This window comes from Abrus precatorius, unplaced genomic scaffold (assembly GCF_003935025.1).
Source record: "Abrus precatorius isolate BTA unplaced genomic scaffold, Abrus_2018 Scaffold9, whole genome shotgun sequence".
NCBI classification, from domain to species: Eukaryota; Viridiplantae; Streptophyta; class Magnoliopsida; order Fabales; family Fabaceae; genus Abrus; species Abrus precatorius.
In genome coordinates, this window is record NW_020874439.1 from 23,291,794 (window position 1) to 23,318,035 (window position 26,242).

Consider the following 26,242-nt stretch of genomic DNA (forward strand, 5'->3'; position numbering starts at 1 on the left):
AGTATTCTCTTTGTTATATAACAAAAATAGATTCACAACCTTTTTTTTCACTATGTATCTCTTACAGTAACGGTAAAAAAAAGGTTTAAAGAAAAATAATTTAAAAATAAAAAAAAAGTCTCATGCAACATAAAAGAGAAATACAAAAGAATTAATTTTTATAGAATTTTTTTTTTCTTTTAAAAAAGAGTAATGTAAATCACAATTTTTTATTAGCATGTATTTTATAAAAAATTAAAGTAATATTTATGCTACCAATTACATTTATATTTTATAAAAATTAAGAGTGTTACAATTTATAATTATCTTATTTGATTTAAATAAATTTTTTTATTTAAAAAATATCTTATATGAATATGAGAAAATATATTTCTTTTAATTATCTAAGCCTATTTTAATTTAAAAAATATATTTATATAAAAATTATATAATATTTATTATATTTAAGAAAAATAGAAAAAAAGTCAGCAATGCAATAAAAAATGAAAAAATTATTATGAAAACATTACAATCATTTCATAAACACAATTACAACAGGAACCACTGAGACCATGTTTTAATATATATTCGGCTAAATGCACCAAATTAAATTAAATTAAAATATAATTAATAGGCTTGTTTGAGCAATTAAAACGTTGAGGCGCAACTTAAACTAAACGAAGAGAGTAAGGGTTTTTAATCAAACACTTCATACTTCAGCCATTTCCTTCCCGCGCTGAAAAACCAGTGTGTGTGACCTCAAAATCCCAATGGAAGAGGAAATGGCGATGGACACTTCACCCAATCCCAGTTACTTCGATCCCCACAACCTCACCTCCAGACAGCAGTTCCGTAGATATGGGTACTGTATTCGATTCAATGTCTCTCTCATTTTTCAATTCTTAACTTTCACTTCATGTTTTACTCTTAAGTCAGAGGGTCCTGAGTTTTGTGCAGTTAGGGTTTATGCCCTGATCAGTCAAGCAAGGTTTAAGTTAATCAATTAGAGAAAAAAATGGTGAGAAAGTTCAAATCAGGAACTTAGGGTTGAAAGATTGTTATGAAGCAAAAACTAAATAAACACTTGAAATGGTTTTAAGTACTTTTGTTTTTGGCAGCTCTGTGAAGAAAACAATACAAATATTGGGCTTGGGGCTTGAAAGGTTGATATTGATTATTGAGTGAAGCTTACATAATGTCCTTAATAGTGGTGTTGAATGAGATGGAGTGGGTAGGGAGGAGGAATGGGAGGGTAGCATTGATTGACTTCTTGATTTGAATCTGTGAAATTCCACTACATTTGTTGTGGTTGCATTACTTGAGTGTCATGTGTATGATGGAGTGTTGGTGAATTAGATGTTGGTTGAAGATGGTTTTGCTACTGTTCAAATTATTTTGGATTGAGACTTGATAGCACTTGGTGATTCTCTCTGTACTTCAACTTTGCATATTTTTTAAACTGGAAATCACTTCCTGTTTGGGTTTTGTAGCATTTTTGTAATTTGTGTCAACTTTCTATAATGCAATTTTTGCAGGAAGAGGCACTCTACGTCAGGTTCTTCAATCCAACAAGACAACTCGGCTTCCAAGTTAAGTGAAACTGGGTTGTTATATGATGGTCCGAGCATCCATAGTCCTACTAATGCTGCACTTGTTCTTGAAAATATTAAACAAGAGGTTGAGAGTCTAGATGCTGATTACTTGGAAGAGAAAACACCACATTCCTCTAGAAGGAGATTATCTTCTGATATTCATGGAGTTCCTGGCATGGATGCTGGATTTGACTCTGTACGGCACTCATTAAAGGCTTGTAAGCAAGAGGGTGACTCATTGGGAGATGGCGTGGAAACAATCTTTACTTTATTTGCATCTCTGCTTGATTCTTCTTTGCAAGGTAATGCTAGTATATTTATTTATATACCCAGAAAGATTTATTTCATTCATGTTCATAGTCCATTTTTCCTGTTTTTGTTAAATATGCATACAAAATGATGTCTTTGAGGCCTGAAATTCCACATAAGGCAACCTTGTATTGCTCTTATTTATTAGTTATCTGCTGTAGCACAATGGTTGATACTTTAAGAAGAAGGCATTTTCTTTTAATCATGGTCATGTACCCTTATGTGCGAATACATTTTTATTATTTTTTTCAGGAAAAAAGGAATAGTGTAATTTTGACTGAATTGATTTTTTACAGGACTGATGCCTATTCCTGATCTGATATTAAGATTTGAGAATGCATGTCGAAATGTTTCTGAGTCTATAAGGTTTGTTTGCTAATACCAAGCATAAATATCTGTGCTCAAAGTTTTTTAATGCAAGCCATTCTAGATATATATGCATATGATTAATGATATTACTTTTTTCCTTATGATTTACATATGGCTATGTGGACAATTATGTTTGTTATCTTGAGGATTTATAGACCAGAAGTCATCCTTTTTTCATCTTCGGTTGTTGTAGCTTGAGACTATGTTATTTGCTTATTTATTTACTGTGAGTAGTGGGTTCACTGTGGTTCCATGGAGGTTTTTCTGCACATATTTATGAATTTATCCAAGATTTGTTTTAATGACGAATTCGTAAAGAAATTAGAGAGGTTTTTTCATATTCTTCTTCTTCTTTTTTTGGGGGGAGGGGGAGTTGGTTGGTTTCATTGTTTATTTGAATATTTTAAGAGGATTACATGTCCTCCATCTCTTTGTCCTGCTTCTCTATTTTTACAGTGTTATATACATAGTTACATACATACATACACACCAACACATGCATATGAAAATTTTATGAATTACTTTTGTTTTTTCACTTTCTTATGTTGCTAATGATGCTTTGGACTGGTGACACTATGTCTTTCTGTATCAGTCTTTACTTCTGTTGTCAGGATGTTGCCAACTTGACATGTAACTGTGTAAGTTGCATGGGGGTATAGGTATATATGAGGAATGTTAAATTTTCCAAAATCTAGGATACATGCCATTATTATTCTCTTCTTGTTACAACCATTGCTGCTGCTCTTTTGTATCGGTACTTGAAAAAACATGGATGATATACAATAGGATTGGATGCTTGTTGTAGTTAATTTGAAGTGTAAACTCATAGTTTATTATGCATAAAAGAAGAAATTTAATTGTGGTTGATAGCACATTCTTCTTTAGTTTGTTGTCTTGGCTATTTTAGGAGAATTCCAAGTCGTCTTTCCATCTGTGTTTCTCCAATTTTCCTAAATGAATTCTTATATATAATATGAGGGAAAAATGAAAGTTAACCTAAACTTTCAAATTACACCGGAAATTGGACAAACTGAAGAAGTGTAATGTGAGTTCATGTCCATTACAAAACTACTTTGATTGTAATCTTATTGTGGCCTTTCTTCTGTAGGTATGGCTTGAATATAAGGCATCGAGTTGTTGAGGACAAATTGATGAGGCAGAAGGCTCAACTCTTACTTGATGAGGCGGCTACCTGGTCTCTCTTGTGGTTCCTTTATGGGAAAGGAAATATATCTCTAACCATCTATGTTCGGTTTTTGAAGGATCAATTATGTCTCTATCCTCTTTCAAGTCTATTTCCTTTCCTTAAATCACATACTGTCCCACATCCCTCTCTTTGACCAAATCAACACTACTGTTGATTAGGCTTTCCATTTTGCTTGCCATACTTTGAATTTAAAATATAGGAAAACCCACTATTGTAATGAATGCTACCTTTATCCCGATCTTGAGATATAGTTTGCATGTTGGGAGAATCTATTCTATTTAGTATTTACTGCTAATTAACTCACCACTAATTAGGTCAATATCAAAGTTTTCTCTAGAGGAAATCATTTCCCCTATATATAATTGGTCTTTAACTTCCTATAAAAAAAATACTTGCTGAATCATTAGACATGATGGAGTTGCTTTACAGCTTAAGTCTGTTTTCCCACACCTCAACTGTTCTCTTTGGAATTTTTTGAATGCTCTATACTTTTTTGCTTTCTTCTCTGACAGTTTTTTTTAAAAATTTTTCAGTGACTGAAGATCTATCTAAAGATCACATACTGGTAAATGTGTATGAGAGATGCTATTGTGATGATATAATCTAATCCCAATATCTTGAAATAGACTTACTGAAATTTATTCACTTATCACAGGTGTCAGGAACCTCACATGTTGTGGCTTCTGAGTTTGTTGCAGAGGACCATACAGCTCAATTATGCCTTCGGATAGTCCAGTGGTTAGAAGGTTTAGCTTCTAAAGCACTTGACTTGGAAGCAAAGGTGATTTTTTGCTATATTTTCTGCATGGGAAGTTGATTTCTTCACAAATAATATTTTTATTTTTTAAACGATGACTATAGGATGCTGTTTTTGATAATTTTTTAATAACAAATATTAGAAAGTTTGCAAGGAAGTACGATCAGGGAGAGTTGAAGATATTAAGTTGAGAAACTGTGGATTTTTTATTTTTTGGGGGGGGGGGGGGAGAGGGGTACCTCTGGGCTACCCAGTCATTTTGCTTGTTGGAAATGTCTGTTTCATTGACAGCAAAGAAAAATCCTTGAAAATGCAAGCATCTCACTCCATTCAAATGCGCCAAATAATTGTAAGTAAAATACATACATTGTTTCTAAACTATGCTATGAGGTTATGATTTTGTCATTATTCTGAATTAAATTAAATATTTTGGAATATAAGAGCTTTTTTTTTTTTTTTCAAAAGAAATAATTAGTGATGTCTCTTATGGCTGTGAGTATAGGATTGGAGGTTTTTCTCTTTTTTTTCTTTGATTAGATTTATGATGAAAATCAGACCTTATGCACTGTGCTAGTTGCCTGTTTGGGAAAATTTTTAACACATGGGGTGCGGTAATGTGGTGAGTCCACCTTTAAATATAGGAGTTTTAGTTGCAAATTTAGTTTTGGTCTTTCCAGAAATAAATAAAGGGAAATGGTGCATATTTTTGTCAAGTGAAACTCATACTGTCCCCCCATTTAATAGTTTATATTGTGTTGCCTTATCTGCTTACATATTCTTTTTGATTATACATTAACTGTTTAGGATTCCTAAATTTATGCAGGTGTGTGGATCTCATGTAGGTAGTTATCTCCCCAGCTGTGGAGTTTGGCATCATACTCAGCGTTACTTAAAGAAAGGAACTTCTGACATGAACCTTGTGCATCACTTGGACTTTGATGCTCCAACCCGTGAAAATGCAAATCTTTTGCCTGATGACAAAGTACTTTACAATTCATTACTTGCAATTCTTTTACAGCTTTCACTTAGTTGTGGCATTGATCTGGATTAATGGACGTGCTAAACTTTTTGTCTTGTGTATTTATCATTTGAGCATGGCTATTGAAATTTAATTGCCAAAGTATTCTTACTTAATGGTCATGCATAAATTATCTTTCTTATGCATTCCATATTTTTAATTAACAGACTGTATTAGCTGTACTGAGTACACTACACACAATTTATGGTGGTAGGGTTGGGCAATATCCGTTGTAATAAATGGGTTTATGATTTGATATTTATGATTCAGCTGTACTCACAAAATTACCCTTTATTATAACAGTTGATTTTATATTCTTTTATCGGTTTTTCTAGTGTGGGCACACAATTAGAACCTATATATAGCAAGTTTTTATTGGAAATCACTTGATGTAACATAATTTTGCATTGATAACCTTAAATATTACAGCTTCTAATAGAAACTTAATATTTATTGAATTTTATTGTGTGCCCATGGAGACATGTTAGAACTTAGAAAAACCATTCTTTTATTAGTAAAGAAGAATTAACTAAATGAAGGCCTTTGTACCTCTAAGTTACATAAGATGGAAACAAATATCCTGGCACTGCTAGCATGACACACTTGTCCATTTGTATGATAAGCAGGCTCTGTTGTCTAGTATTTGAAGGCTGAAGCCTATATTGTTCTCAACTAATATGCCCCTTTCTTGAGAGGTTAAGAGGACATATTAAATACTTAATTTCCTCTTAGTTCATGCTATCCATTCTTGAAAATCTTCCAATTTCTCCTGTGGTCTTCAAATTGATAAAAAAATATATTTTCTGGTTCCCTTGGAAATTTAAGGCTCCTTTAAGGTCAAGTCCTCAGTTTCTCTGGATTACTTTATTATATTAATAATTTCCGCTCAGTTCGTGCTATCCATTCTTGAAAATCTTCCAATTTCTCCTGTGGTCTTCAAATTGATAAAAAAATATATTTTCCGGTTCACTTGGAAATTGAAGGCTCCTTTAAGGTCAAGTCCTCAGTTTCTCTGGATTACTTTATTATATTAACAATGCCAATGATATTTAGCATATTTAAAAGCCCCATTAGAAAAGATAAAACCATGTCAGTTTCTTTCACTTGGCATGTGTATTATGTTCTTCAATAAAAACATAATATCATGTTTTTATTCTGTTACTTAGTTCCTTGGTATGTTTAGAATATGATTTTTTGATAATTTTGGGTGTCTTTTGAATTTAAACATTTTTCTTGTTTATATTAACCGTGGAGGTTTTTTTTTTTTTTGGGGGGGGGGGGGGAGAATTAGGAGGTGACCTTGTGGTTTGCTGCACAGTTTACAACACTTTGGAACCCCTCATAGAGTGAAATTCCAGGATTTTTGAGGACCGGTTTTTTGCTTATATCACTTTCCATTGATAGTAGGAAGGCCTTATTGTTATGATTTATTTGTTGTGCTCTGAGTTATTTCTTTATGTTTTCTTGATGTACCTGTCTATCTCTTTCTATTAAAATCCTATTAAAAATCTGAGTTAGGAAGAACTGCACTTGCTTTTGAATGTAATTTCCTGTTAGTTATTGATGATGAATAGAAGACTGAGTGCATGGCCCCTCCTAGCTGGCTAGTTCTGCTTAGAATGTAGAGTGTCTGTAATGTTTTTAATTTTTGGTTACAGAAACAAGATGAATCTCTTCTAGAAGATGTGTGGACTCTTTTAAGGGCTGGAAGGCTAGAAGAGGCATGTGAACTTTGCCGGTCTGCAGGACAGGTGAGCATAACTTTGACGATGACAAGTTTATGAACTTCATTAGTCTATGCTTCAATTGCTTGTATTAACATCTTAATGTTTTACAGCCATGGAGAGCTGCCTCTCTATGCCCATTTGGAGGTTTGAACCAGTTTCCTTCTGTTGAAGCGCTGGTGAAGAATGGTAAAAATAGAACTTTGCAAGCCGTTGAATTTGAAACTGGTATTGGTCATCAGTGGCATCTTTGGAAATGGGCTTCATATTGTGCATCAGAGGTAGGGTTGTATGTTAACTCTGATTGAACAGTTTTCTTCATTTTGTTTTATTGATGCTTGTGTTAACCTGTTTATTGACAGCTTCCATTTGAAAGTTTTATAATTGGAAATGGAATGTGTTATGTCACACATGTTTCAAGGAGACATGTATATTCCTAAATGGCTTCTTCCTTGAAACATTCATAAGGACTTGTTTATATGCATGATAGGATAGGATAAAACTTGATTATATAAAGTCTTCTAAGTTTCATTACTGTACCCTATATGACGTAACTTAGCACAGGATTTTGTATTGTATAAGATATATTTTTTTAAATAAAAATTCCTTTTACTTAAAACTATACTATAATTATCTAAGTTTGTAATGTTGCTTGAAAATATATTATGAACATTCAATAAGATATCAAATTTAGATTCTATTATAAACAAAATTTTAATCAGAATCTAGATACTATAGCTATTGACAGACTTGAGGGGAAGTCCTAGATCCTCATGTTGGTCTAAAGTTATTTATATGTTATTTTAAAATTATCATACTCACTATTTTTTATTGATTACTTTAATTTTGTGTTATATTTTAATTTTGTTCTTTTATTATCTATATGTATAATGGATTATGTTTAAAGATATTATTTAAACATGAATGTATAATTCGACTGACTTGTTGGACCATATTTTTGTTTGCATGTTTGTTTATACAATTAGAATCTAAAAATGTTAATTTTAAATTATTTTTATTAAAAAATAAATTTAATTTCTTTAAAAGAATTAAAAATAATAATTATTAAACATAAAGGTTAAATTAATTTGCAGATCTTTAAACTATTTTGAGATTTTTATGTAAAAGTTTGTAAGTCTTTGTACTTTTAAATAATTTTAATTAGGTCCTTTTGTCAGTGCTCCATTAAATATAGGAGCCTAATTAGTTTTGTTTTTTTAAATAGATCTTAATTAAGTTCATGTATGTAATGGAATTCTAATGGAACGTAGTCAGAGTCCCAAATAAAAGTGATAATAGTTCATGGACCTACTTACAAACTTTTAAAATATGCGGATTTATTTAAAAATTGTCAAATAGTTCAAGACTTCTGGGACTTGCTGATTAATTTAACTTAAATAAATTAATGTTTTTTGGCTTGTAATTAAGTTTTTTATGAAAGTTTATACATCAAAGAGTAATGCTAATGACATGTTTTTTTAATACATTTTTTATTATTGGCTGAAATTTTTTGAGACTCAAAATGACTTTTATCCATAATTTTTGTCATTTTCAATAAATTTAAGTTAATAGTAAATAATGTGTTAGAATGAATGTCTTGATTATGCTACTGAAACATCAAAACTTAATCTATAGGCTAATCCTACGTGTCAAGCCTGGATCAAGTCATCCATCATTTGACATATAAGAGGGAGTTTGATGTATAAACTTATACAATACGTTGCTTGCTTGCACTGAACAACTGATTAAGTCATTAATCTATGGTATTAGCTTATCTAATCTTGTCTAATATGGTGTGTCAAAAGAGCTGGTATACAATCTTGCTTGTCTTCTAGAAGATCCTTCAGAGAAGTCCGAGTTTACCTTGGAATTTTATAGATTTTTGGCTTCTTTTACTTGCTGAAGTTATTCAAAACTATTTTTGATTTATAGAAAGTGAAACCTCTTGGGTTTTGGTCAAACTCAATGGCATTGTATGATTCATGTAGTTGACCTCACCTAATAAGATAAGACTTGATTGTTGTTGTTGTTATAGAAAATGAAACCTCTTATTTGCATTTTTATTTTGCAGAAAATAGCAGAACAGGGTGGGAAATGTGAAGCAGCTGTGTATGCAGCCCAATGCAGCAACCTAAAACGGATGCTTCCACTCTGCACAGACTGGGAGGTCTCTCTTTTTTTCCTGTAATTTTGTTTATTGCAGAAGTTTTCACTCATTCATGAACAAATCTTGAGAAAATCATTTTAGATGCATACTAACATGCAAAGAGACTAATGAAACTGAAAATGAGCAATTTGCTGTAATAATTCATAAAACTGATATTTTATCCTATAGCATAATTGTTAGATTCTAATTTGTATCACTCCCCATGAGTCGGGAGAACTATTATAATTATTATTTTTACCTTTCTAGTATCTTTATTGGAAACATGATTTATGATGTAACACTTGAACATTTGCAGTCAGCTTGCTGGGCAATGGCAAAGTCTTGGCTAGATGTGCAGGTAGACTTGGAAATCACACGTTCACTGCCAGGGGGTGTTGATCAACTTAGAACTTTTGGAGATGTAATTGATGGAAGCCCGGGACGTGCTGATGGTTCATTTGAACATTCTAATGGATCTGAAAATTGGCCCATTCAAGTTTTGAATCAGCAACCACGGCAACTTTCATCTTTTCTTCAAAAACTTCATTCAGGGTAGCTGTGTAATTGTTATCACATTTCTTGTTGTTAGGATTGTTATCTCATAGAATTCTGTTTCCTTTCCATTTTAGGGAAATGATCCATGAAACTGTTACCCGACAATGCAAGGAGCAACAACGGCAAATTCAGGTATTTTTATAAGAATATTTTTTGTTGTTGCGTTGGAGTTTTTATAGTCATTTTTTAAATTGTTTCATTACATTTTATAGCATTTTCACTATCATATAAAAAAGGATAGAAATTTGGGCTTTTAATTCCAACCAGATGTAAACCTGTAGTAGGTTATGAGAAGACAGAGCCTTCTACTCAAGGATGTGATCTTTTGGTTCTTTATTTTATTATTTTTATTTAATTATAGAAGAAGCTGAATGGTGCAACCATTTTGGGTGCAGACAGAGAATAGGATGTTACTTTTTTTTAATATTATATTTTTTTAACTCTCTTTAGATCCTAAATTTATTTTGTTTATTGATGTCTTAAGCTGTACATTGCTTGACAGATGACTTTAATGCTAGGGGACATACCACGTGTACTAGACCTTATATGGTCATGGATAGCACCTTCAGAAGATAATCAGAATGTATTTAGGTTAGTGTTGTACTGCTTTTTACTCATCAGGTGAACCTGGTAAAAATCTTTTTATGAAACAAATTTTAGGAGTTTGTTCCAATTGCTATCCAAATGGGAATTTTGGCGTCCGTAGGGCACTAAACTATATTTTGGAAAAATCAACTTCAAGTATTTGCATGTGTGAAACTGTAGCTTTGCAAAAAGTAAATATCGTTCCTTGAAAACGACAGGCTTTGAGAGATTGTTGACAAGGGCAGTTAGTAAGTTACTTCCATGTGGGCTGAAATTAAAGCTTTATGCTAATTATAGAATTTAGAATTTTAGATTATGCAGGAGGTGAGTAGGAGGGTTATTAGGATCTGTAAGGTATGAGACTTGACTCCCACATTGGAAGTATATGATTTTCTAATGTGAGATTTATAAGGTCTTGGATTCTCCAACTACAAAAGCTGTGGTGTAGTGTTTCCAAGGTTCTTATTAATTGGTATTAGAGCTTTCCACTGTATCTCCCAACTGCAAACAGGCTACGTGGGTGGTGATGTCGGCACTATAATGTTTGCTTGAGACTAGTCAAAGGGGCTAGTGGACAGCCAACTTGCGTAAGCATTGGGGCTGCAAAGCGTGGTGAGATGTTAAGATCCAATTGCAAGTTGAGACTTGAGTCTCACATTGGAAGTATTGGATTTTAATGTGGGGTTTATAAGGCCTTGGGTTCTCCAATTACAACAACTAGCTTTTGTGATATGGTTTTCCCAAGATTCTTATTAGAAGGAGAGGGAAGAAATGGATGGTATTTAGTATAAAATGGAGGAGACAGGAAAATGGAGGAGGGGAGCAAGAATTGGGTAAGGCCTAGGACTTGAATAACTGCTTACCTTCCTCTTTTTTACAGTTTATACAGTAGGTATACAGTATACTTGTACTTACCTTCCCCTATGCTGATATCCATATATTAGCAGCAAATGAAAGCAGAGTATCTTGATGGTTTCTCAATAAAACTATACCTGGTTTGTAGTTTCCTTTTAGAAAACCTTTCAGTTTGTAGGAATCAGTTGACCAAAATTCTGTGTTTTCTCACAGGCCTCATGGAGATCCTCAAATGATACGATTTGGTGCACATCTAGTCCTCGTGCTTAGATATTTACTTGCTGAAGAAATGAAGGATGCCTTCAGGGACAAGATTCTGAGTGTCGGTGATCATATTTTGCACTTGTAAGTAACCTTGTATGAAGTTTTTCTTTCCTTTTCTCTCAAATAATATTCCTAAAGGGAAAAGAGTTAAAGAACTTGAGATGGTCACGCTGGCCTTAGAGATTGCCTATGCTTTCCAGCATTATCCATGATTTCCTAGCCTGTGTTAGCATAATTTTGAAGTATATGGTGGAGGAGGCAGAATAATTTTTTGTGTTGATTGAAATTTGCTTCACTATATTTATTGATTACACTGGAAAAACATTAGGTATGCCCTGTTTCTCTTTTCAAAGGAACATGAGGAGTTGGTGGGTATATATGCTTCTCAGCTTGCATGTCACCGTTGCATTGATCTCTTTGTGCACATGATGGAACTTAGGCTGCATAGCAGGTATTGTTGATTCTTTCTGGTTCCTCTGTTTTTTTACTATAATTATGTCACCGTGTTTGATTGTAAATCTAATTTCATTTCTATTGATGTGGTTGTGACCTCTGTATTTGTTGTATGCTTTATGGCGAATGACGATTCTCTCAAGTGAACTAATGTGTTTATTTGCTGCAAAGTAAAATTATATCCTGTCAGTTGATGATTAACAAATATGAACTTCATGCTTTGGTAGTTCAGTTTATCTGAACAAATTCAATATATATTATGTTTTAACATTTGTAGATAAAGGAATCATTAAATGGGAAATAAGTACCAAAATTGATAGTTGTAGAGATTCTTCTAAAGCAGAAAAAGCAACAATGAAGAACATGCAGTCAAAAAAGCAAACCAGTCCCTTTTCATAATGTTTAAATAAAACCACTTAAATAATGCCATGTGTTGAAACCCGCAGAGGACTAAGAAAACTAGCTTTACTAACATAAAAGATAGTGAATGAAACAGTCTTGAGTGAATAATGATATTATGGCATTGCACACCACCGAAATGTACCAACAAACACTTTTTCATAAATTACACCTGTAAAATGATTGTCTTGTTGTGAAGACAGTGGTAACTGCTTTGGAAGAATAAAAGGAAGATGAAGTAGTTAGTTTTGGCAGTTAGACCAGTTGGTTAGCAAGAAGTATTAGTTAGATAATTAAATAGGGGGAAGTATGGGTACTGGGATTATTCATGGAATTGTGTTTTGAGAGAACTAAGCCAGTGCTCAATTGTGAAAGGGGACTCACCCTTGGAGGAGAGATCTTTCTCCTTTTTCTGTTCATTTTCAATCAAGCAATAAAGTCATTTACTAACTCCTGTGACATTTCCTTAATTAAACAGTGTACATGTCAAATATAAGATATTCCTTTCCGCCATGGAATATTTACCATTTTCATCTATGGATGATGCTAAGGGATGTTTTGAAGACATTATTGAGAGGTATGTAGGCTTTTTATTTAGAATCTAAAATTATCACTGTGCATATGAAGCTTTTGCATTACATGATAACTCTATTCGAAACAGAATTTTGCTGAGATCCCGAGAGATCAAGGTTGGAAAATATGATAACCTGTCAGATGTTGCAGAACAGCACAGACTGCAGAGTCTTCAAAAAGCTAAAGTCATCCAGTGGCTTTGTTTTACACCACCATCAACAATTACTAATGTCAAAGATGTTAGTAAAAAACTTCTTCTCCGAGCATTGGTACATAGGTAAGTAATGCATCCTATTACATGCCCATCATATTGGATTTTCTGCTACTGTGCTTATGAAGGTGAAGCAATTGAAAGTGGTGAAACCTGGGAGTGGTGTTTGACCTTTCACACCTAATTATTGGACAAATGTTTGCAATATCTTGTCAGTATTGAGTACCTATTATCATCTTGTATTTGATATTTGACCCCAGCCAGTGGGAAAGAGGCTGTTGTAGTTTGGAATATCAATATTTGATTTTCCTAGGTTTTAAAAATAACCTTATCTTTACAGTCCTCCTCTTGGTCCACTCATTCTGAATTTTCACCCTTTCCCCCTTCCATGTAGCAATATACTCTTCCGGGAGTTTGCTTTGATTTCTATGTGGAGAGTACCAGCAATGCCTATAGGTGCCCACACAGTACTTGGTTTTCTAGCTGAACCCTTGAAACAGCTTACAGAAACTCTTGAGACCTCAGAGGATTATAATGTTTTTGAGGACCTGAGAGAATTCCAAGACTGGGTATGCTGGTTTACACTTACTAATTTTATTGCTAAACCTCATCACATGATTTCTGGCCTTACTAATTCACCCTGCTTTTAACTAGCGTGAATATTACTCCTGTGATGCAACCTACCGCAATTGGCTCAAAATTGAATTAGAGAATGCAGAAGTTCCTGTCTCTGAGCTGTCACTTGAAGAAAAGGAAAGGGCCATTTCAGCAGCCAAGGAAACACTGAATGCATCTCTTTCCCTGTTGGAAAGTGAGTTTAGTTGACCACCTTGTGCAAAAACCATGCTTTGAGGAAAATGTGCAAATATTTTAGCAATGTATCAATTGTGAATGTTATGTTTGTGTTTCAAATGAGTTGGTATATTGCCATTTTAACTATGGACTTGTTTGTGATTCTCCTTTTTCATGTAGGAGAAGAAACACCTTGGTTGGCTTCTACCAATCGTATATATGAATCAGCTGAACCTGTTTTCCTTGAACTTCATGCAACAGCAATGCTCTGCCTGCCATCTGGAGAGTGTTTGTGTCCAGATGCTACTGTTTGTACTACACTGACTAGTGCCTTCTACTCTTCAGCTGGTGATGAGGTTGTGTTAAGTCGACAACTAATGGTATGTTTGTACAACCTTTGACAGCTTAACCCAGCAAATATGCAGATGTTCCTCAACTATTCATTCATATTGAAATTGTTACAAAAGGTCTACTTCAGTGGAATTTAGTCTATTTAATCATGTCCATCTGGATGTTATGCTTGTATGATGTGAATTCCAAATTATGTTTGTAAAAGAAACTCGAGCCTAACTCATTTCCAAAAGCTAGCTTCTGGAGGAGGATTAACTTAATACTTATAAAGAGTATTTTGGCTCTATTTCTAACCAATGTGGAAATCTTAACACACCTCCTCACGCTCAGGATTAGACATTTGGTGCATGAAATTTGCAGGACTAGACATCTCTGGGCAGCTCAATGTTCAAACTAAATAAGCTCTGATACTATGTTAAGAAACTTGAGCCTAACTCACTCCCAAAAGCTAGCTCATAGGAGGAGGACTGTCCTAACCCTTATAAGGAGTATTTTGACTCTATTCCTAAATAATGTGGGACATCTCAACAATTATTTCAAAATTCTAATCATATTAGTACCTGTACTTTCTGGGATTTTTTAAATAGATTCCTATATGATTTTAAAAACCATAACAAACCTCTATAATTTCAAAATCTCTTTCAATAGGGGTCCTTGATTCTAGTCTATTGTTCAGTCATTGAATTTTTTCTTTGAACTTAGAGGGGTCTATTTATAGGTTTTAAACATACTTGTTTTGAAAATTCTAAAAACTACAATATCTGAAAGAGTTCATAAACACAGCTTTATTGCAAATAGAGTCATGCATTTTCTTCAATCAGCTACAACAGAGAGCAGTTTTAAAGTTTAAACCTTACATTTGTACAAACTTTTCTTAGATGGCTATATTATTTTGATGATTTCCTTTTATATCTTTAATATTTTTGCTTATTTTTCTGCATTTAACTTCTTAGTAACAGGAGACATTATTTAAGATAAGGTACAGGCTTTTCTGTAAATTAAAAGAGTGAATGTTTATGTGAGATTGGAGAGAAAATTTACTTGAGCAAAATTTGGTTCATGGATTTGCTTGGGTCAGAAATCAAATTTGACTAATATGTTCTTATTGGTGAATGGTGATATCTTGCAATGATAAGCTTACTTTTGATGCATTTATAATGTTTTACATAATTCATTGTTCTTCTACTTTGCTTACAATCTAATATTTTGCAGGTCAATGTCTCTATATCTTCAAGGGACAACTATTGCATTGATGTTGTCCTTCGTTGCTTAGCAATAGCTGGTGATGGACTTGAACTACATAATCTCAATGATGGTGGTATTCTTGCCACCATTATGGCTGCTGGTTTTAAAGGTAGCAATATTAGTGCTTTAATGTAATTGGATAGTGTTCTAATATTAATGTAAGAATTTGCACAATTATAAGAGTTGCAATGTTGTTTGAAGCTGAATATTGGACAATATAAAGCCAACAAGAGAATAAATTTCAAAGTAGCAGTGTAGTAGAGATGAGAATATTGTGTTAGGTAAGTGGACATATAAGACAAAATATGTTTAGGAATGAACATTAGGTAAAATGTTGGGGTAACACCTATAGGAGAAAAGATGGTCTTGCCTTAGGTGGTTTGGGCATGTGTGGAGAAAACCCATAGAAGCCTCAGTAAGGAGAGTAGATTAAATGGAAGGGTAATCAATGTTATCTTAGACTTTAAAAATCACAGATAAATGAAAAAAAAAAAACGTTAATTAAAAGGGAATGGAGATAGTATTGTCTTGGGGAGCCCCTCCCTATGACATCTGAACTTTTGTGTTCGTAAGTTTTTGAAAGTTTAAGTTGTTAAAAATACAAAACCGTTTTAGTCTGCTTTGTTTAAGTTTTTGGAAAAAGTCGGTCCTTCAACTTGGTATAGTGGTATTAGAGCCCTCTCACCGACTTAGTGATCAGGAGCTTGGTTGTTATCACTTCCATTCTTCATTATTGAATTAGATCCCAACAGACCAGTGGGTCTGTGCTTTCTTTATGTTCCAAATCTGAGAGGCTGTTGCATGAAGTCGTGTAAGAAATATAAAATCATTCTAACGCCTAACAACTTAGCTTTTGAGATGACTTGGTCATTGAGAAAACTTTCAGTTGGGGAAAAGGTGTCTTCTTTTATGTGAAATTTATTGGTGTAAGATGATTATTATATTCCATAGAAGGATAGGGCATATCATTTTGAGCTTGAGTTACTGTCATAGACCTGCATAACAAATGAGTACAAAATCCATAAGTTTATTACTGATTGCAGGTGAGCTTCCTCGGTTTCAAGCTGGAGTTACAATGGAAATATCCCGTTTAGATGCTTGGTATTCTGACAAAAATGGCACCTTAGAGTGCCCGGCAACATACATTGTGAAAGGACTTTGTCGTAGGTGCTGTCTCCCAGAAGTCATTCTTCGTAGCATGCAAGTAAGTCAACAGATGGCATTAAACATTTAACAACTTGGAAGTTGTTAAGCAAGTGATTACTCATTAACCACTTTTTGGACATTGTAAATAGCTGAATGGTCAATTGTTTCTAAACACAGTTGTTTACAAAGAAATTTTAAAAGTAAAATATTCTTGGTTTTTGAATTTCCACTTGGTTATTGTGTGCTTCATTTTTTGTTTCATCTACAGGTTTCTGTTTCTCTCATGGGATCTGGAGTCCTGCCTGATTGCCACGATACTTTGATTGAGTTGGTTGGCAGTCCTGAAACTGACTTCCTTCACTTGTTTAGCCAACAACAATTACAGGCAAGATGATAATTTCATTTTCTGAAGAAACATTAAAGGCTTCGTGCTTTAAAGTTAATCCCTGGTGTGTTAGCCTATTTTTTGCTTTTCAGAGGATTCATGAGACCTTGCAGCTTTCTTTTTCTTATTGGTTTCATTTTTCTCTAAAACACTAGACCTATAATGTGTCTGAGACAGCCATTATAATGCCTTTTTATTGATTTCTCTATTACTTGCGAAAAGTTGTTTAGGAATAACACCTAGTGATTCATATCTCAATATAGGTATGTCAATGATCCACTGGGTTGTATGTACATGAAAAATATTGGAGGGGTTACTTGAGTTTGAGGAAAAAAATAGCTCTTATTGTCTATTTGGGGCCTGACTAGATGTTCGTCTTTTCACTTGTAGGAGCTTTTGTTGTTCGAGAGGGAATACTCAATCTGCAAAATGGAGCTTACAGAGGAATGATTATTGCCTCTTGAGCAGAGATTGGTTTGGTGCTTATGGAGCTAGTTTTGAAGGATGAAATGCCTTGAAAACGCTTACATTTTCTTATTTATGTAGTTACATTATTTTGCTTTTAGTGAAAATGGGGAAGATGATAGTGCGTGGTGCCTTGTTGCTCTAAGTGTATTATGAATTTTGTTTTATCTTGCGTTCTTAAAAAAGAAATCCCTTTCTGTATATAATTTTGTATTATTTAAATCATTTTTTAAATCAACATGATATGCCTTTCTTATCTATCTGTTTTATGTTAATTCTTATTTGATAGAGGTTATGATTACTGGGGCACGATTCTTAATTTTACATGAAATAGCATTTTAGCGAAGTTTTCTTGGATATTTCCTAGATAAAAGTGACACGACAATTTAATTCAAGGTGATGGCGTTTTGCACCAATTATTTTTATTAATTGCATCATTCTTTATTTTTTAGTTTTTCAAAATTACTCGAGAAAATTAAATGGATGAATCCAAGTTTCTTTTGAAAATTTAATTTTTAAATGTATTTATTTATTTTTTAATAATTGGTAACAATAAAACCTTGTCCTTATTAGATGGAGTTGGCTGAATGTATTATACGGTGTTATTGGCTTCAAATAAAAAAAAAAAAATATAGAGCAAAGTGTTCATTCCTTGAAAAATTATTTTGAATACCAAAATATGGAATTTTGAAAAAATTACGAAAATATGAAAATATTTCAAAATATGCAAAAATTGCCAAAAATTGTCAGACATTTTTAGTTTTTAATTTTTAAAAAATATTTATTTAGAAAAAATTGCTAATGATACTTTTTTATACTTTTTTTTTATTTTGCAGCCAGCACCAAAAATTGTTAATGACCTTTTTTGAAGTTTTATATTTTGTTAGTTTTTAAAATATCATATTTCAGAGTGTATCATTTTTAAATATCATATATAAATAAAAAATTTCATATTTTTGTAATTTTTTAAAATATTATATTTTGGTATATATTATTTTTAAATACTCTATAAATAAAAAAAAATCCAAATTACCTGACTAAATTTCTAAAAATGTGTTCATTAAAAAATAAAGACTTGAGTTTATAATAAAAAGTGTTTATTTGAAAATGTATGGATATTATGGCTTGTAATTTTTACAAAAGGAAATCTGTATAAAAAAAACTCTGAATTGTTTTGACAGATAAGATTTTAATCCTCGATAATATCAGTTAAAGCTTAAAAGTTACAGTAACAACTTTTTACGTATAACTTGATAAGTGAGAATAGGGCAGGCAGCAGGCACATTACCAAAAAGAAAAACAAAGGAGAAAACCCGAAAAGTGATTCCCAGAGAGTGAAGAGGCCAAACACAGCACAAATCCGAGGAACATTGTCTGCGACACTTTGCTGCTCTCTCTCTATGTAACGAGTTGAACCTTTGAACTCAACTCAACGTCTCCATAGCTCTCTCCCTCTTTCGTGTTTTCTCTTAATTTCTAGGGTTTTGCTTTCCCCAATCCAAACGAAAATTTAGCGTTCCCTATGGGGGTTTCCTTCAAGGTGTCAAAGGCTGGCACTAGGTTTCGCCCCAAACCCCTTCCCCTTCCACCCCAAACTTCCCACGATGGCGCATCCGAAAATTCCAAGTCCACCTCACGAGAGCCCCAGGTACGATCAGCAATGTGAAACAACCTTTGATCAAATTGAATTCTTCGTTTTGCTCTTCGATTCCAAAAGGTTGTGTTTTTGCTGTTTTCAGCATCACGTTCCTGCAATTAATTAATTTATAGAAAAACAGTGGGTTGTGCGGAATTTTAATTGTCCGTGTTTATGATTAAGCTTCAATCGTTGTTATTTTCCGTTTCACTGAGATTATGATGACACACCAAAGTACTGAAGAGAAGCTAGTTGCGCCAGGGAACTTATGAGGAGGATGGTAGTTATGAAAATCAATCCCTAATAAGAAACTGGAAGTCTTTATTTATGTATTTTACTTTTCGCCTTTATGAGTATAACAATTTATAATATGGAAAAGTTACTAAATTGCCTCGGTTGGATTGGCAAGTGCCACACAAGCACACGGTTGATACATATCTTTGTCATTTGTGATTTCCAATTTTGGGGTCAGGACCTAAGAAGGGAACGAGGCTAAGAACATATAAGAATTGAAAGCTGCGTTTAATTAGTACGTTCGATTGGTAGCTTGTTCTTTTAAAGGACATGTGTCTTCCTTAAGCTGTGTCTTACCTGGCATAGTGCCTGTAATTTAACTAAGTTTTTGGTATTTAAGTTGCTTTCTTGATTGTTTTAAGTATCTTTTTTATACAGAGTGAACTTGTTGAGGCTTGTGAAAACATTGCTCAGATGCCCAATTCGTCTGTTTTATCTGAAACTCTTTCATTAGCAGGTCAGTCATCAAAGTATATTGTGCTCTTAACTTATGTATAAATCCTTGTTGTGACGCTTACTTGTTTTGACAGAGAGGGAAGCTTCTTTCACATTGAGCTTGTTCCCAGATGGTTATTCTATTGGAAAACCCTTTGAGGTTTGTTTAAACAACAATTAGTATTTTGCTAAAGTTGTAGGAACTACCAAAAATATATAAGCCTCTTCAAACTTGACCTTATATGTTTCTTTTTAATTTATTTACTCTGAATTTCAGAATGAGGCAGCAAATCAATCAAAATATCAAGATTTTCCAAAGTTGTTGCATCCATATGATAGATCATCTGAAAGTCTCTTCTTGGTAATTCTCTTGGAATTCAATAATTTCTTGTTTTTTCAGTTTTAACTTTTATGTTCTAAAGCTTTACAAGTGTTGAGTGGGACATTCAACACTTTCTACGTATGTGTATAATAAGCATTGCTGTATGTATGAAAAATCTCATACTAAGCTTTCAAGACTTTTGGCATGATTCAATTAATTTTTGAAGACTGGCATAATTTAGTTTCACAAGTTGAGTTGAATGCTGCTGGGTTTAAGCTACATGTTTCCACCTTCTTTACACTGTGTTCCCTGGAAGATGGAAATAGAAATAGTCAAATAGGTCTGGATACTTTGATTTTGTCTGGACCCTTCCTTAGGTTGCTTCACATTCGTTGTCTAATTCATCATCTTACTGTTTTTTAATTTTTTTTTTGTATCATTTTTAGTTTGTCTACCTATGATCTTATCGTGTCCTTACTTTCCTCTTTTTTTGCAATGATGGATTTGGAGGCCATTGAGTCAGGTCACTTGCCGGGGGATATTCTGGATGATATACCTGCCAAGTATGTTGATGGAGCACTTGTATGTGAGGTGAGACTTGTTTATTTTTGCTATACTTGACTTTTAAAATTTAACACATAAATTTTGATTTATTTTCTTATGAAAAATTGTTTAAGGGTACACAAATTTTCTTCTGGGCTTGAATTTGGTTTGGTGTTTACTGTTCATAGAGGTGTGTACCTGTGATCAGTATTCCTTGTGGCAGAGTAGCTCTTTCACATTGACGTCTCATTTGCTTTTGTTTCTTTTGATTGTGGAGAGCTACTTATGTGCCAATTTGCACTTTTTTGATTGTTTTCTTTTACAAATTGCTTCTTAGCATTTTCCAAATTTTATCACCATTTTATATTGACTTCTAACAATACTTACTGTTTATGAATTGAGCTGTGTCAATTTTGTTACTCCAGGTGCGTGATTATAGAAGATGCTCCTCTGCAGAAAGTTCTCCTACTGTTAGTAAAGTGTGCCTCAAGATGTCATTGGAAAATATTGTGAAGGATATCCCGTCCATTACGGACAAGTCTTGGACATATGGTGATCTAATGGTGAGTATGATCTATCATTCATGAATGACCGATTTCTATAATTTTATCATTTCTTGGGTATTAATCTCACTTAGTTGTGTTCACATTGATAATAGGAAGTTGAGTCAAAGATAGTGAAAGCTTTACAGCCAAAACTTCATCTAGATCCTACTCCAAAATTAGATCGGCTGTGTGAAAATCCACTTCCCACAAAGGTATATACATGTTACAATTTCCCTTATGAACTCTTTGAATGTTGTGTGCATCTTAATGATGTTGAACTCCATGTTGTAGCTAAATTTGCCAAGAAAGCGATTAAGGCATATGCCAGAGTTTGCTGTTACTTCCAGCAATAAAATTCATGGGAAGAAAGTATGCATAGATAGAGTGCAAGAGGGTTCAATTAGCAGGTTAGGTGATTCAGGAAACACTGTATCCAATACTATTGTGCAGCAGACCCTTGAAAATCCAGCAATGCAAAATCTTAATCCAAGCATTGCCATGGCCTTGCGACCTAAGAATTTTATACCAGATTCTTCCATCCCGGGCTTTTCTATGATGGCCCAGCAATCAAGATATGGAATGGGAGTTGGAACTCCAAGAAGTTTGCAGGAGCATGGATTAAATTCTACTATTAATTCATCAGGGGCTTCTCCTACTACACAAGATGTCATGATTTCGTATGCTGATAATGCTAACTCAAGTGCCACTCTTCGTGCGAAAAGGGATAATCAAGACGGACAAGCATCACCTTTATCCAATATTGCAAAAAGAACGAGGCCTACTTCGACAAGTGTTGATGCAATGCAGCAGCAACAAATAGGCTCACATGTTGAAGCTCTTCAGGGTACAGATATGAATTGGCAGAATACACTATTACATCCACAAGCAATGGCGAGGAGTATTCAGTATACAAGTGGTGGCATTCAGAAGTTTCCCCAGCAGGTTTTTGAAGGGGCGCTGAATCAAGAGACGGGGGCTGCTCCGTTTGCTTCTGGTCAACATGGCATGAGGTTGGTTGCCAAGGAAGAACAGTTTGAGATGGAAAAAGTAGATGGTGCAGAGATAAACCGCAATAGAAGTGAGATGGAAATGGATACCAACAATTTAGACCCCCAACAATTGCGACTTCAGCATCGATTGCCTCAGCATGCATTCATGAGATCCAATTTCCCTCAGGCAACCTGGAATAATCTAGGTCAGCATGTGGATAAGGAAACAAAAAAAGAGGATCAGCTTCAGAAGAGGAAATCAGTACAGAGTCCTCGTTTATCTACAGGGGCATTACCTCACTCCCCATTATCCTCAAAATCTGGTGAATTTTCCAATGGTTCAGTTGGACCAAATTTTGGACCATCTTCAATGGCTGCTGCACCTACAGCATCACAAAAAGAAAAGACAGCAATGGCCTCAGTCCCTGCTGCTGTTGGAACTCCATCCAATGATTCTACACAAAGACAACAGGCACAACTAGTTGCAAAACGGAAATCTAATTCCCTTCCCAAGACCCCGGCAATGAATGGAGTTGGTTCTCCTGCTAGTGTTGGTACAACCAGTGTCCCATTAAATGCAAATAGTCCCTCAATTGGGACCCCGGGTTTGGTTGATCAAGGTCTTCAAAATATGTTTGAAAGGTTTTCAAAAATTGAAATGGTGACAATGAGGTATACTGTTTAAATTTTAAAACTGCATTTCAATATTGTTTTTCACAATTCAATATTTTTTATCTTCCAAAGATTTTTCTAAAATTTTAATACAAATATTCTGTGGTGATGGAAGTTTTTTATTAACATTTTATTCAAGCTTTCTCTTTTCTCACACTTGGTGATCAGAAGAAATTTATTGTGTGCAAGTTATCATTGTAGTTTTTTTTCCTGATAATCGGGTTTATTTTTATGAATTAGCCTTTACTGCTGCTCTTGGTACAAAATTTACGTGTCATGTTTCGTGCTCTTACATATGGTATGAATTTCTATCAGGCATCAACTTAACTTTAAGAAGAACAAAGTGGATGATTATCATATTAAGAAGCAGAATGCCTATTCACCACAGCCTTTAGCGATGTTACTTGCCAATGCAAATAATAATGAGGGATTGATAGATGAGCCAAATTCTTTGTCAAAGTCACTTATAGGTGGGAGTATGAACCCGTGCAAAATGAGAGTCTTGACTTTTTATTGGCCTGAGCATGTAGTTCAAGGTTTGTTGCAATTTTAGCTCTGTCTCTTGCTTTTGGAAGTACATAGTTCTTTTTCTTTCTTGGTTGACTTTCCATTTTTTTGGTACAGGAAATGTTGTTTCTATAATTCCTAGGTTGCGAACTAGGATGATAATGTCTGAAAGGCCATCTGATGGTACTGTGGCTATGCATTATGGGGACATAGAAGATGGTGATTTCATAGCTGCAGAGGATCATCTCCCCACATTACCCAATACTGTAAGTTTCATTGTAGACGTGTGTGTGTGTGTTGGGGTCAGAGGGCGGGGTTATATGTACAGATATTACGGATTTACTTCTGAAGTTAGTTGAATCTTGAATGCATTCTGCCTTAATTATTTGAGCTATTATTCACCTTTTACCATATTATCCTATGTTAAGATTTTAAAACATTCATTTCCCATTTATATTTATCATAGTTTCTCTTCTTTCTCATCACCCTTCAAATCCTTATGTCTTTGATGCCCTTTTCACGGAATCTGTTACCGGTTTATCCTATTGCTATTATTCATTTCTTTTCACATATAATTTGGTGATAATGTTATTTTCATATATTTCTTTTTGAGCACGTGTTCTGCTTCTTCATACTCTCCTAAGTCATGACTGTATTGCCCATTGTTATTTTGGAAAGATAATTCCTTAATTTCTCAGCATTAAGTTGAATGCTCATTGGTCGTTGATGACCATGAAGTTGCTATTAAAATTTAATGAACAATCTAAATTTTAGTTGAGCAAACATTTAAATTCTTGCTATTTAATTTAAGGGAGTTTCTGCAAGTTTATTGCTCTGATTTGTGTAACCATTTGTGGATCAGCATTTTGCGGATTTGCTTGCCCAACAGTTCAGTTCACAGGTATGTTTCTAATCTGAGCTGCAACCATGGGAAGGACATATCTGCGTCAATCTGTTTTTTATTAGTTTAATCTGCCTATTGTAGATGGAACGTGAAGGATATGTGAGGGAAGATGACCGGATCCAACCCAAACCAAACCGTATAAACCTTCCACTGGGCAGTCAATCTAGTGTACCTCCTAATAACTCTGCAGTTGAAATGCAGCAATATGGAGAACAAATTCCTGGTCAGTCATCCAATGAAGTCGTAAAACCAGTCAGTGGCAGTAATGCACCTTTAAACATATCTCAGAATCTTGTAGCAAACCCAAGAATGGTGCCACCTGGAAACCCTCAAGCCTTACAGATGTCCCAAGGACTTCTCTCTGGTGTTTCAATGGCTCCAAGACCACAGCAACTGGATTCACAACAAGCAGTACAGCAGCAGCAGCAGCAGCAACAACAACAGCAGCTGCAACAGAATCAACACTCTCTCATTCAACAGCAGAATCCCCAGTTCCAGAGATCTCCTATGATGCTTGGAACAAATCAGCTTTCACACTTAAATGCAGTTGGACAGAACTCCAACATGCCATTGGGTAATCACATGCTCAACAAGACTTCAGCTCTCCAGATTCAGATGTTACAGCACCAGCAACAACAACAGCACCAGCAACAGCAGCCACAAATGCAGAGGAAAATGATGATGGGACTTGGAACAGCTATGGGAATGGGTAACTTGAGAAATAGCATAGTTGGGCTTGCACCCATGGGAAATCCTATGGGAATGGGAGCTGCAAGGGGAATAGGAGGAACTGGAATCTCGGCACCAATGACATCTATTGCTGGCATGGGAAATATGGGTCAGAACCCGATGAATCTTAGCCAGGCTTCAAGTATTACCAATTCTATAAGCCAACAATTCAGGTCAGGATCAATAACTCCCACACAAGCTGACATTATATCAAAGCTTAGAATGGCAAGTCGTGGAAGCATGCTAGGGTCACCTCAATCTAGCATAGCTGGCATCTCAGGAGCCAGGCAAATGCACCCTGGCTCTGCTAGTCTTTCAATGTTGGGTCAGTCTCTGAATAGGGCTAATATGAGTTCACTGCAGCGAGCAATTGGACCTATGGGTCCACCAAAGCTGATGGCCGGGATGAATCTTTATATGAATCAGCAGCAGCAACATCAACAACCACAACAGCAACAACACCAACAGCAGTTTCAATTACAACAGCAGTTGCAGCAGCAATTACAGCAGCAGCAAGAAACAACTTCACAATTGCAGGCAGTTGTTTCACCCCCACAGGTGGGATCACCATCTACGATGGGAGTTCCACCATTGAACCAACAAACACAGCAGCAAGCAAGCCCTCAGCAAATGAATCAACGAACCCCGATGAGTCCCCAACAGATGAGCTCAGGTGCAATTCATGCCATGAGTGCTGGTAATCCCGAAGCTTGTCCCGCAAGTCCACAGTTGAGCTCTCAGACCCTTGGCTCTGTTAGTAGTATAACGAACTCCCCTATGGACATGCAAGGTGTTAACAAGAGCAATTCTGTCAGTAATGCACAATGAAGTTACAAAGCCTAAAATGTCCCAATCAATGCCCCTGCCACCTCAGTTGTTGGATACTCTGTTGCAGCAAGCAAGCAAATGATGTTGAATTTTTTAGCATTAAAATATGCTAGAAAATGAGTGAATCGTGATGGATGATATATATATATATATATAACATAAAGCATATTTGAATGTCGTAACTCTAGAAGAAATCACATGTATTGTTTCAGTTGTAAATAGTTCCTTGTTTTCCTTGCAATCATTGAACACGAGGAAGTTTTGTGATGTTTAGGCCAAGATTAACATGAAAGATGTATCTATTGCATAGCTACTTTATTGAGTGCAGTAGCAACTAGACTTTATTCTCACCGAAAGGGTAGCGCCTTATTCTCAGGCGCTTGTTTCATCTTTACATTGTTCTATTTAATGTATACAAGTTGATTCATAAATTTGCCTACCTATTAACGGTTTTTGTT

At 34.6% G+C, this 26,242-nt stretch overlaps 2 protein-coding genes across 6 annotated transcripts; both read left to right on the forward strand.

Annotated features, from left to right (window-relative positions):
- The first annotated feature begins 651 nt into the window (after positions 1-651).
- On the forward strand, positions 652-17,632 carry LOC113849393 (nuclear pore complex protein NUP107). 4 transcript variants are annotated; one of them, XM_027479280.1, is made up of 24 exons: positions 652-841; positions 1,515-1,873; positions 2,177-2,246; positions 3,358-3,475; positions 3,992-4,021; positions 4,112-4,237; positions 5,037-5,195; positions 6,890-6,982; positions 7,069-7,236; positions 9,027-9,122; positions 9,418-9,653; positions 9,731-9,788; positions 10,159-10,247; positions 11,310-11,441; positions 11,689-11,811; positions 12,691-12,789; positions 12,874-13,062; positions 13,391-13,565; positions 13,651-13,807; positions 13,969-14,168; positions 15,352-15,493; positions 16,428-16,588; positions 16,799-16,915; positions 17,306-17,632. In XM_027479280.1, the coding sequence occupies exons 1-24, from the start codon at positions 750-752 to the stop codon at positions 17,363-17,365; spliced, it is 3,249 nt and encodes a 1,082-aa protein (XP_027335081.1). In that variant the 5' UTR covers positions 652-749; the 3' UTR covers positions 17,366-17,632. The 4 variants fall into 4 exon arrangements, with proteins under 4 accessions (XP_027335081.1, XP_027335082.1, XP_027335084.1 ...); XM_027479281.1 differs by lacking the exon at positions 3,992-4,021 and having other exon boundaries at positions 3,358-3,496; XM_027479283.1 differs by lacking the exon at positions 11,310-11,441 and having other exon boundaries at positions 17,306-17,610.
- Positions 17,633-18,657: 1,025 nt separating this feature from the next.
- On the forward strand, positions 18,658-26,242 carry LOC113849031 (protein PHYTOCHROME-DEPENDENT LATE-FLOWERING). 2 transcript variants are annotated; one of them, XM_027478577.1, is made up of 12 exons: positions 18,658-19,028; positions 19,689-19,767; positions 19,841-19,905; positions 20,023-20,106; positions 20,578-20,658; positions 21,036-21,173; positions 21,269-21,367; positions 21,447-22,816; positions 23,132-23,352; positions 23,441-23,589; positions 24,186-24,224; positions 24,309-26,237. In XM_027478577.1, the coding sequence occupies exons 1-12, from the start codon at positions 18,903-18,905 to the stop codon at positions 25,782-25,784; spliced, it is 3,927 nt and encodes a 1,308-aa protein (XP_027334378.1). In that variant the 5' UTR covers positions 18,658-18,902; the 3' UTR covers positions 25,785-26,237. The 2 variants fall into 2 exon arrangements, with proteins under 2 accessions (XP_027334378.1, XP_027334379.1); XM_027478578.1 differs by having other exon boundaries at positions 18,667-19,028; positions 21,013-21,173; positions 24,309-26,242.

What these genes read in the sequence shown, in the direction of transcription:
- LOC113849393 (XM_027479280.1), top strand. Translation starts at nt 750, where the DNA reads ATGGAAGAGGAAATGGCGATGGACACTTCACCCAATCCCAGTTACTTC. An exon ending in CAGCAGTTCCGTAGATATGG is followed by an intron (nt 842 to 1,514) that starts GTACTGTATTCG and finishes CAATTTTTGCAG; the next exon opens with GAAGAGGCACTCTACGTCAG. An exon ending in GGTGATCATATTTTGCACTT is followed by an intron (nt 11,442 to 11,688) that starts GTAAGTAACCTT and finishes GAAAAACATTAG; the next exon opens with GTATGCCCTGTTTCTCTTTT.
- LOC113849031 (XM_027478577.1), top strand. Translation starts at nt 18,903, where the DNA reads ATGGGGGTTTCCTTCAAGGTGTCAAAGGCTGGCACTAGGTTTCGCCCC. An exon ending in TGAAACTCTTTCATTAGCAG is followed by an intron (nt 19,768 to 19,840) that starts GTCAGTCATCAA and finishes TTGTTTTGACAG; the next exon opens with AGAGGGAAGCTTCTTTCACA. An exon ending in TCCCCACATTACCCAATACT is followed by an intron (nt 23,590 to 24,185) that starts GTAAGTTTCATT and finishes TTTGTGGATCAG; the next exon opens with CATTTTGCGGATTTGCTTGC.